Source organism: Nilaparvata lugens, chromosome 4, assembly GCF_014356525.2.
Source record: "Nilaparvata lugens isolate BPH chromosome 4, ASM1435652v1, whole genome shotgun sequence".
NCBI lineage: Eukaryota > Metazoa > Arthropoda > Insecta > Hemiptera > Delphacidae > Nilaparvata > Nilaparvata lugens.
Window position 1 is genome coordinate 78,379,484 of NC_052507.1, and position 12,763 is coordinate 78,392,246.

General features: G+C 34.0%; 1 protein-coding gene across 1 annotated transcript in view; it reads left to right on the forward strand.

The window, feature by feature from the left end:
- LOC111047765 (hemocytin) overlaps nucleotides 1–12,763 on the forward strand; it is a 79,721-nt gene that overhangs the window by 17,569 nt on the left and 49,389 nt on the right. The window contains 8 exon segments of the mRNA XM_039427115.1: nucleotides 804–1,001; nucleotides 3,921–4,122; nucleotides 4,648–4,805; nucleotides 6,293–6,435; nucleotides 8,285–8,435; nucleotides 9,303–9,421; nucleotides 10,983–11,179; nucleotides 12,040–12,214. Of these exon segments, the coding sequence (XP_039283049.1) occupies nucleotides 804–1,001; nucleotides 3,921–4,122; nucleotides 4,648–4,805; nucleotides 6,293–6,435; nucleotides 8,285–8,435; nucleotides 9,303–9,421; nucleotides 10,983–11,179; nucleotides 12,040–12,214 (1,343 nt within the window).

Genomic DNA, 12,763 nt, shown 5'->3' on the forward strand with positions numbered 1-12,763 from the left:
CAAATCACCCTCCCACTTTCCATCAACCATGCACAAGCTAAAAGACTCATGTGGGCATCAATCATCTGCTATAATTATAAAATCACCCTGACTCTAGAGATCCAAATGTAATTAGAGAAGAAAAATGATTCTATTTGATATGGTACAGCATTTGAACAATTTTAGAAGAGATTCAAGATACGGCACAAAAATGAATTCAATGCTACTGCCATACAGAAATTCTGTGAATTCATAATAATAGGCTAACATGAATAATCCGTATAATTGCCACCTCTTTAGATAAAAAAGTCATTCTATTCTATGATCATCGTATTCGTACGTATAACTTGTATAACTACAATTTATTTTAGCTGTTTTTTACCATCAATATTACCTGAAGTATCAGGCTTCAGATACAACTTGAACAAAAAAATTCTAGTGGATAAGATTGAGCATGAAAATCTCAATGAAAATAAGCTCGAAATTCGAGAAAATGTGATCATTTAATTGCAAACTGTTTATTCTATCAAATCATTCACTATGAAGAGATAGCAGACCTAGTGTGTCTTCAGCGCTATTGTCCTGTCACCAGCTAAATCAGATCTTTGAATAGTAGACTTGAGTGTGTGCGATGCCCGGAAACTGAACTTCAACGGAAACCACAACTTATTTTAGCTGATTTTTTCATAATTAATTTTACTTGAAATGTATTGTTTGCAGCGGTTGATGTGTACGATGCCCGTAAACTGAACTTCAACGGAAACTACAACTTATTTCACCTGTTTTTTATCATTAAAATTCTACTTAAAATGTATTGTTTGCAGCGGTTGATGTGTGCGATGCCCGTAAACTGAACTTCAACGGAAACTACAACTGCTCGGGAAATGGTGACTACTTCTCGTGCTCTCTCACTTGCCCCCTCGGAATGTCCTTCTCAAGCAATGTCGCCATTGGTCAGGTTTACACCTGCGACTATGCCACCGGGACATTCATGCCATCCCTTGTTCCGCAATGTGTTTTTGGTAAGTATGATTCATTAATTATCAAAATTACAATTTAAATTTGACAAAGAAATAGAAGATCAAAGCTTCAAATCAAATCAATTTATTTGCCATTTGAACAGAAACAATAAAGATATTATATTAAGAGAAGCATATAACCTAGATTTCAAATCAATCACAAGTGTGATATCAGAAATAAAAAAAAGGAATAATAATAAAAAAAACTTAAATATACTATTTTTAAGTTTATTGAAATATTTCTCCTTTTAAGCTCAGTTCTACCTTAGAGAGAAGATGGCTTAAGAATATATCTCATGGTATACAGGTCGTTTATGTTCTAACTTTCAAGTCGATTTTTGTTAATTGAAACCGATTACTGTCGACTACTGTCTATCATTAATGTTTTTGGCGTGAGAGTGTAAGAACGGCACAGTATTGATTGATTAATTGAGTACTTTATGTAGATTTCAATATACTGGCTTTTACACTTCTACAATAGCTCACAATACAGCAAAGTTTTAGATGAATTTACATAACATAGACTAAGAAAATAATTATTGAACTGTACAATGATATGAAAAAAATCAATTTGGAATAACTATACAAGATAATATTGTAATGCATCTACATAAATTGGTGGAGCTTTGGACATATCAATGTCTATTCTTTGGGAAGAATATTAAAAATATCCTCCCCACTAACTCTCTACCAAAGGTAGTATGAGAGACTAACAGCGTCACATAGCTTCACGAAAAACAACTACTAGGACTATCGACTTGAGTTAACAGTGAAATTTGCAACATAAACGCCCTATACTGTGGGATGTCTTCTTATGCTATCTGTTTTATTTGATCTCACTTTTACTCTTTCAGATTATGATACCGGTATCTATTATTATAAATTATTGTTAATATTGTATTGATAGGTTAATGATTGATTATTCATTATGATTTATTATTCATTAATTCTCTTCATTCAGTACTCATACGGTAATAAATAAAATATATCAAAGGGATTCGTCTGGAAATTAGTGTTAGTGAATTCCAGCAGTTAGTTGAAAAAAAAATTAACATATTCATCTTATTTCTTATATTTTTACATTGAATATGCGTCAGTAATTGAAGAAAATATTGGTTTGTTCTTCAGATATACTCGACAATACAATGAAGATGACGATTCACATTCATATAGACGAAGGGTGACAATTATCTTTATTTACTCATCTTATAATCTGGACAAAACATGGTACATATAGTGAGGTCCACGTTATAATGGGAGCATTTGATTAACATTGGTGTTGTCATCCTTGTATTCTCTTGATGAATAAAATGTAATTAGTTATTTTAAACAAGATTGACAAATCATACAGAAATAACATACAAAAATCATACATAAATAGAAGTAACATCTGTGTTTGATAGTTCGCACTATAATAAAATAGTTCGTACCATCAACCACAGATGCCACCACTTGGCAGGGAGCCATTCCAAGGTCAATGATATTTATAGACCTTGAGCCATTCCATCAACGCCTTTACACTGAAGTATCCCGTGCTATCGGATGGGCACGTTAAATTGTCGGTCCCAGCTGAAGTATGACAGTCGTAAGGCCCATTGACAACAAAAGCCATACGAATTTACTTTTTACTGAAGTATCACACTGTAGAATTTTGTCACTTGCAGCGTTTTTAGCGGGACCCATACTAAACAATATATCAATTTCATTTTTCAGTTTTTTTTGTTGGACTGGTAATAAAATGAATTGGGATTTTATTTGCAAAGAATTCCATGAAATACTGAAGCTGATGTTTATTGACTGTCAATCTAAAAAATGATCTATTATATAAGTTGTTCACTGTTGGGCGTAAATTGTGTGGGTTCGCATTAAACATAAGGCTTTCTCTATTTTTATTGATATGGAAAATTATGCTCTTGACAAACACTTGCCGTATTGTTGGTACTCCAAACTCAACAAACAAATTCCTGCTGGGATACAATCTAGGTCTTTCTATGCTTTTGCAAAACAAATATCCTATTGAAGTGCGAGTCAAAAGTGCCTCCCCAAATTTCTATACCATACTGGAATAGAGAATTAGCATAAGCATGATAGATTGTTCTTATGATGTTTATGTCATTTATTGAATTTATCTTATAAAATACAAATGGCAGGTATTTCAATTTTGATACTAGGTAGTTTAAGTGAAAATTCCATTTCAAGTGGTTATCAACTAATATCCCCAAGTATTTTATAGATTCTACTTTTTCTATCGCTTGGCATATATCAGTGCATGTAACGGAGTCTACTGTATGGATATGCATCCTTATGGTTATTTCAGATGGTTATTTATTTTTCCTACAGTTACGTTGAAAAGTGGCCATTGCTGCACTGATTACAGAACGCAAAGAATCACTTTTCCGCTCTAGTGCGGGAAAAATTTTTCTGCACTCCAGATTTGCAACATGGCAACGCAAAATACTTAGTAGGTTATATGGAGCAACAGTGCAGCAAAATCAAAATGAAGTTGGTAACAGTGACTGCTGTGGCTGCTATAGTGAGCAGAGGTGCAACCAAGCACAACGCGCTAATTATTACTATTATATATTATAACCAAGGACAGCAACAGCACAGTGCCACCACAGCACACACCACACAGCCGCCTCGCCATTCAAACACTACTAAGTTATTTGATGGATTTCAGCCAATTTTACCCATAATTACCCACTTTTCATATTCAATGGTAACTGTAGGAAAAACTTAATGTGAAATACGTGCGCAAAGTTCCTCTGCTGCACTCAAGAAACCATTCCGCCCTCGCCTACGGCTCGGGCTTAAACGTTTCTTTCGGTGCAGCAAACTGTTACTTTGCGCACTAGTTGCACAAATAACTATTTCAAGTTTGAAAAAATAATGTTCCAAGATAATTAAATGTTTTTCCTGCAGGTGCTGGTATGGATCCCAACTCCAATTATCACCTCTCAAGTCACACGCTGGAGACAATCAACATAACTAAGAAAACAGAGACAAATGTCGGTTACTTGGACCTGAACAAGCTGTTTGTTCTTGAGAAGAAACCGCCTTCACCCGGTAGCTGCTCCATTTGGGGCGGCTCTCATTACAAAACATTCGATGGAAGTATTGTGAGGTAAGTGAAGCTGATTTTCTTAATAATTAAAAGACTTTCTTATTTTGAACAATTAATTACGACATAGCAGTCAGGTATTTTTATAAATAAAAGCTATTAGCTTCTACTTACATTAGTGTAGTGCTTTCGGACACTAGGCCCTTCATCAACACTGAGTGAGTAAGTAGAAGCTAATAGCTTTTATTTATAAAAATACCTGACTGCTATGTCGTAATTAATTGTTCAAAGTGATTATTTAACAAGCAGTTCGTAATGGAATCGAACATTGAAGACTTTCTTATTGTATTCAATTCTGACACAGTTAATTCTCAAACAAATTATAATATTGATTGATTGTTCTTGAGTGTCTGTTGAAAAGGTTGAAATATAAAAGGTTACCCACATGAAATGCAAACAAATAACTATAGTTATTTATATTGTCACATTTAATATTGTATAATATATTGTATTTTGTGAAAGAAGTGGAAAAATAAATCAATTTCAATCCACATCATCTATTAATCAACTCTGTTGTTTATTTTTCAGTTTCAAAAGTGGATGCCTCTACACATTGGTCAGCGACTTGAAGGACAATAAGTTTAATGTCCAGACTCAGAATACGGAGACTGACTGCTTGGGTTCTGGCTGCACTCGAAGCTTCAATATCTACATAAATGACATATTGTACAGATTGCTTCTGAATGGTGAGTTTTTGTTTCTTCTTCTTCATCATCATCATCATCATCATCATCATCATCATCATCATCATCATCATCATCATCATCTTCTTCTTCTTCTTCTTCTTCTTCTTCTTCTTCTTCTTCTTCTTCTTCTTCCTCTTCCTTTTCTTCTTCCTATTCCTCTTCTTCTTCTACTTCTTCTTGTTTGTTGATCTATCAGTTTTATGTCAGATGCACTTCATTTCTACAAGTCGTCAATTTGATTCTTCTTGATAAACTTTTTCTTCTTTCCACATTCAATTTTTTCTTACATGAATCTCTTTTATCGTCATTGTAGCTACCTTTTTGTATAGTTGAGAAGTTGATATTGGGTAATTATTCATATTGAATGAAAAAGACTAAGAAATTGTCAAAAAACACAGATTTATTGATACTTAGAAAGACCGGTTTCGGTTATTACACCAAGGTCAATCTCTGAGAAACTAAAAGTAAATACAAGAGCAGCAGAATTTATACTAGTAGGCGAGTACTGCTATTGGTCAAGGGCATGAACGCCTGCCATTGGACCAGCTAGACAGTCTCCTCCCACTCAACAGTGTGACAAAATGGTGACAGAATGGTGATTCTGTTGCTTAAGCCGCCATTTTGTCAAACTGTTGAGTGGGAGGAGACTGTCTAGCTGGTCCAATGGCAGGCGTTCATGCCATTGACCAATAGCAGTACTCGCCTATTAGTATAAATTTTGCTGCTCTTGTATTTAGTTTTAGTTTCTCAGAGATTGACAATGGTGTAATAACCGAAACCGGTCTTTCTAATTATCAATAAATCTGTGTTTTTTGACAATTTCTTAGTCTTTTTCATTCAATAGTAGCTACCATTTTATTTTTAATTGATGAGTTTTGTTTCGTTTAAGTGCCTAAATGCTTGGCAGGAGTGTCCATTCCATAATTTAGTAGACAAAAAACTTCTAATATCCGAGTTAAGTTGTCAAGAGTTCACAGATAGATTACAGAAATATGAGTTTAATAATTTAGCAAGACAATATAATCGAATAATCAATTCAATTGGAAAGCTTTACTTCCATTGAATGGTGGAAGCAGTGGAGACTTTAATGCTAGAACTTTCTCTTTAATCAAAATAAATACACTGCAAGGTTTATATTCTGTCTATATAAACTTCATCTTCTCGTTTGTCTATCAAACATAAAACATTTAAAAGGGTACTGAAATTTATATTTTTATTTATATTAAAAGTAGCCCTAAGGAAAAAAGACAATATATATAGATATATTCCGTACTGTTCACCTGATGTCAATAACATGGTTGTAGAATAGTAGCATAAACAATTTTGAAATTTGTTATTAGACTTTTGACTTATTCATTGTTCAAGTAATTTATAAAAACCTCCATTACGCTTATTAATTTCAAATTACGCTCTGTAATGATTTGATAGCTCTGATGATTCATAAGCATTAGGCTACTAAGTTCTAACTTATTTTCCATATTAAACAGATGCCGGTATGCCAGAGGTAAGGATGTCGTTGCAAAACTTCTCCGTGCCTTCTCAATTGCCTGATCTGAGAGTAGACATTTCTGGCAAAATGGTTATTACAACTCTACAGAGTCTTAACGTGAAGATGGTGTGGAACCAAAAGGTATGACCTTGAATTAATATTTATTTATTAATGGAGACAACAGGATGAACTAATTCATTCGAATACGTATTGGGATTTTTTTTAAGTTTTCATAAAAATTTGGGAGAGAAACAGTTCAACCTGTGTCCTCCCACGATCATAATTATTGTATTACAATAATTTGTGGCTCTCTCAAGGAGAGGATTAGGAATAGGTTTTGTTGATAAATAAATAGATATTTGAAGTATTTTTAGAGAAACATTCGTAAACTCTTAAGAATTACAGTTACGGATATCATTTCTAAAACATAAAACATAATTGATTATATTTCTCAGTGCCAATTTCTATCACAGTTTTACTATTACGGTTCTATTACAGTACTTAACTATAATTAACTATATGGTTAAATAGTTACTCTATGTTCTATCAATTTTGCAAAAAAGTGGATACTAGTGTTTCAATATTTATTTATTTATTACATTCCACAATATCAATATCAAATGAATGATTGGGAGAGAATCAACAGATAAACCAAAAACTGTTTCTCTCCCTAATTTTTATAAAAAAATAGTCCAAATGATTTTATGAAAACACTTTTTAAGATATTAGGTTATATTTGTAAACTCAGGTTTATATCATTGTTGCAAATAGGAACCGTATAACGAGATGGTCCCTGGCTGACATTTGAAACAATGATAACCATGAGCCATCTCGTTGTGCAGTAACTACAACCATACAGAAATATAGCATAAAGCTAGATTTTATCTCTACTATCCCTACTGGGTTTCTATTAACTATCAATATCGACTACTCATTCAATTATCTTATGGTTGTTATTGAAGAAACAAGGAGAGAACGGTTGTTACATCTTGCTTTGGAACTCACTGTTCCCAATGCTTTGAAAGAATGGTGAATCGAACATTCCATGTTTATAAACTCCTCCTGCTTTCAAAAATATGGCCTCAAAACTACGAGTTATCACGACTTATCTCCAAACACTTGAGACTCACTCCAAGACACCTGGATTTGTAGAAGGGTTGTAGGGCTGAGTAACATGATAACACTGAGTATTATAATAAAATACAAAATAATATTCTAAATTTTAGTAATATTCTAAATTCAAAATTTCTAGGTAATATATATTCTTGGACAGAACTTTGAAATTTAAATTTCCTTTGTAAGAACATAACCTATTTTTTCGGACATTTTATTATTTATCAAAATTTGGGAACAGAGTAGTTTTGGGCTAGGCTATGCCTGTTGTTCTATCCCGATCATGTTCATATGATTTGTAATTATATCAACGAATAAATAAATAAATAATACTTAGTGACTTGGAAGTCAATTGACAACTTGAGTATGCTGAGTTATTTATTCATCAATGCAATAACAAAATTTTTAATATTTCACTGAGTCATTTTTATCCTGATTAACCATTCCTCCTACTTAGAAAAATTCATAGAATATTTAGCTATATAGACTTTTATTGTGAATTGGAGTATAAGTCAGCATTTATATTGTAACCAAGGTCCAATTCTTAAGCGACTACTCTAAGCGACTATATACGTATTAACGGTTGTAGTCTATTATTGTGTATTGTATATGTTATAATTTTATATAGACTTTGAGCGAGATGATATTAGGCGTTTCCAGAGTGGGCAGAGCAGGAAGCTCTCCGATTGGCTGATTGGGTTGGCGTCTGAAGCAACGCCTAATATGGTCTCGCCCTAAAAATACCCAGTAAAAGCTGTTATTACAGCGTCGCTTAGGAATTGGACCTTTCAATGATTGAGGAAATCCAGTCTAATCATGGCTTACTTTAGATATAGTAGGCTATGGTCTAATCCATTACTGTTTTGACATTTTCTAGGATCTTGTTGATGTGGAAGTAGGAGAAGAATTGTGGAATTCAACAGGAGGTCTCTGTGGAACGATGGATGGTCATTCCACCAACGATTTGACTGAATTCCATGAGAGTGTTGTTGAATACGCTGAGAAGTGGAGTGTTCAAACGTTCGGAGGTAAATATTGTAGCAAATACAATTGCAAACTCTTTCTCTTCAGCCTAGATTGATTCAAATTTTGTTCATTTACAAAGGCAACTCTCCACAAGAATTTTAATCCCAGGTGATGATGAGGGGATGAATGATAATATAGTACAAACGTTTCTATTTGTGATGATTTCATGAATGAATCAATATGAATAGCTGAAATGGAACTTGAGAATGAGAAGCTGTTATAAAATGAAAGAGAAATGAAACCTGAATTACCTGTTAAATCTTTCCTCTACTTGCTACTTACTATTGTCTTGTCAAAATTAAGATTATCTATACCATACCTTATATATTTGTATTTATTAACAGATTTAGATAGCCTACTTAGTTTCAGGCGAATTTTGTTTTACTTATATCCGAATCTCTAAATTCCTCAATCGTTTAGAAGGCTTTATTACTCAGTCATGTCTCTAAAACCATTTTGAATTTATTTAGAGGGGTGGTATGGGAGCGGGGGTGTGATATCTATTGGAAAGGTTGAGGATCAAATTTTGATACACTAAGGGCCGTTTGCACAGTCAAAGCTTTAACTGAATTTAATCAGCTGGTGGCTTAAACTCAAAATGTAACACATTATAACGAACGAGACTTGGTACGGATTTAATCCAGTTTAAAATGAGATTTGGTTTAAACTGTCACTGTGCAAACGGCCCTAAGAAGTGTATCAAACAATTTTCATAAACGTTTCTTCAAATAAGTTGAAAAAGTTTTTTATCCATCATGATTCATAAGTAATCTTTGATAATTATAATTGATAATCTTCTCTGATTGAGATGTGGATAATATTGCTTTTTATAGGTATATCTTGATAGAAAATATTTTTGTGTGTTACAGAAGTATGCCAGAGTAAAGTAGTGGACGCACTGGAATGTGGAGACGCTGAGACTCAACAAGCCGCTCATGAGTTTTGTAATAAAATCATGATTGACCCAAAATTCAAGCAATGTCGGAATGTAAGTTGAAAATAATTTTTTCATTTACTAATGTGATCATTATTCCTTCCTCAATTTAATTTTTGTAATGTGTCTCTATACCTTAAATCAGATGATTTCAAGAAACTTGAACAGTTCTATTCTCCATCCAAACAATATCTTAGTAACAAATGATATACCATTGAAATTGGATTGATAAGCACCCATCAGTATTGATTTTCAATCAATCTCAAATGTTTTTGTCGGCCTATCTCAATCTATATTGTCTCACCCAAAAACACCGAATTCCATGAAGAAATAATCAATTAATGTGTCTCATCATTTGAATTCCATACTAATGGTCTAACTATTGTTCCGTAGTTGAAATCACAAAACACACATAAAAACTATCAATTACTCTTTATTCCATCGCACCACTACTAGATTCAACTCTAGCACTTGATAGTTTCTTATTGTGTGCTTTAATAATCAGTAGTCCTAAAAATAATAGTGAATATTGGAATCATGATTTTAGAAAAGTGAATAGGTACATGAACTTATTGTTTTGTAAACTATTATCTATATATCTATCTATATCTATTCTATATCTATAAAAGTTTTGAGAGATACAGTTTTCAACTCAGCCTGTTGTCCTCTCTCAATCATATTGTATTTTATGATGTGTGGCTCTGTTAATACATTAATGAATAAATAATGTGCCTCATAGTTTCAATTGCATATTCAGAGCCAAAATAGTTATTTGTGCAACTAGTGCGCAACGTGATAGTTTGCTGCACCGAAAGAAACGTTTACGCACGAGCCGTAGGCGAGGGCGGAATGGTTTCTTGAGTGCAGCAAAGGAACTTTGCGCACGTATTTCACATTAAATTTTCCTACAGTTACCATTGAATATGAGAAGTGGTTGATTATGGGTAAAATGATGGCTGAAATCCATCAAATGTTTGTATAATCTTGTTATTAATAACAACTTTAATTTATTTTAAACTTGATAATCTAATTGAAAATTAATAATCGATAATTTATTCAAATTAAAAATTAAATTAATCCAATTAATTTGAAAATTTGAATAATTTTGAGTAAATCTCAATTTCTAAATAATGTTACAACCAATCAATTTATGAATGAAAAAAATATTATTTGAAATAATGAATAATTAATGATAAGTTTATTCAAAATGTATAATTTAATGAGTTCTCATTTTTATTTATTTGAAAATCAGAAAAAATATAGATACAACAAATTCGCATTCAAAATACACGCCAAAAATGTCAACAGCTGATTGGGATGGCTGCAAGATAATACGCAAAGTTACACTAGAGCGGAAAATTGATTCTTTGCGTTCTGTAATCAGTGCAGGAATGGTCACTTTTCAAGGTAACTGTAGGAAATAGTATCTATATTGGTTCATTTGTTTTTCTTTGCAGATTCTATGCATTCTTTCAATGAATTCCTGTTCTATTTTTACAGGGTTTTCTTCGAAGATTCTATATGTTGTTTCAATGAATTCCTGTTCTATTTTTGCAGGTTTTTCTTTGCAGATCCTATACGTTGTTTCAATTTATCCTGTTCTATTTTTCCGCAGATTGTAATGGTTCGTGAGTTTTACGACGCTTGCCGCTGGGATTTCTGTGCCTGCAAACAGAGTTCACAGGGTGCCTCCAACTGCGCCTGTGAGTCCATTGAGATGTTCGTGAAGGAGTGCGCCAAGAAAGGAGTCACCGACATCGCCACTTGGAGAGACGACACTACTTGTCGTAAGTGTTCCATTCGCTCTAGTGGGTAAGATCATAGAGAAAAGGGGAAGCGCCAACCAAGCACTCCGACAGCTGAGCTCCTTTTAAAATCACTTTCGAGGGGATAGGTTGACGGCGTCAATCGAGCTCCTGAGAGAGGTGCTAGGTTGTCGTCCACGGTCCCGACAACCCGTTCCCTCCTAACCAGTTGGGGATTGACTGACGGGGAGACTAGTCGACGCCAGCGTGCAAGGAGCTTGGTTGTCGTCACCGAACCCGACAACCAAGGTACTCGTTTGAGTGCCAGAGTCTTCGTGAGTAAACTGCCATTTCATGCACTTACTCAATGGATGTTGGAACAGTTTTGAATGCCATAAGTTGAAGACTAAAGAATTATTTGAATATGTCAAATGAAACTCAGCATTTTTTAAATATGATGAGATCCTTTGACCTATATCCTGTACATGCCAAACCAACAAGAAATCTCTCATGTTTGGACAATATTTTCACGAAAGTTGATAAGGAGTTTGTTTTCACCTTTCTAACTGAAGAAGGAATAATCTCAGACCATGCAGCCGTTTGGGCAGTTATTTCATACAAGAAAACTGAAGAAAATTATGATAGCTCTGGACCCAGTTTTTTCAAAAAACGCCTCCTCTCCCCCAATAGGCTTGATAATTTGAACATCTATCTGATGTATTATGACTGGTCACCCCTTTATTTATTGAATGACATAAACACGGCCTTCAATTTTTTCCTGGATGTCATTGAGTTCTCGTTCAATATGAATTGTCCTGTAGTGAAAGTACGGAATCGGAATAATGAATCAGCAAGGCCTAAGAAAAATTGCTGGTTCACTCCTGAACTTGCTGTCATGAAAACGTGGTTGTTGTGTCTCTATGACAGATGGAAACTTACCTCAAATATAGAAGATAAAATCAGATTCAACAAATTCAAAACGAAATATAACTTAGCAATCAGACAAGCAAAAATTTGTGCAAATGACAAGGCAATCATTGAGTCATCAAACAGATGTAAGGCAGCCTGGCGAGTTATTAGGGCTGAGACTGGCCAAAGAAAGGTCAGTGCAGATATCCCGATTTCCCCTGATATCCTAAACCAGTGCTTTGTTGATGCCGCTGATGCTAATTTAGATTAAGACTCTGGCACTTCGCATGCTGACTTGCTGGAAAACTTTCCATTCAATGAGCACCATAAAATTGACAGGGCCTTCAAATGGAGAGAGGTCAGTGTTCAAACAGTTACTGCAATTGATACAGGACTTAGTAATTCTCATAGTGAAGATGTCTATGGTCTCAGCAATTATGCAGTGAGAAAACTCTTACTAGCCGTAGTTCTACCTCTGACATATCTGATAAATTTTATCATGAGGAGCAGTACTTTTCCTGAATGTCTTAAACTATCAAAAATCACACCCATTTACAAAAGAGGTGATAAGAGCTGCCCAGAGAATTATCGTCCCATAGCTATTGTGCCTATTTTTAGCAAAATCATTGAAGCATGTCTTTTTGAACAGCTCTATGAATACTTCACATCAAATGGTCTACTCTACCAACATCAATATGGATTCAGACACAAGCACTCTACTGTTATGGCAGTGGAAAAGATA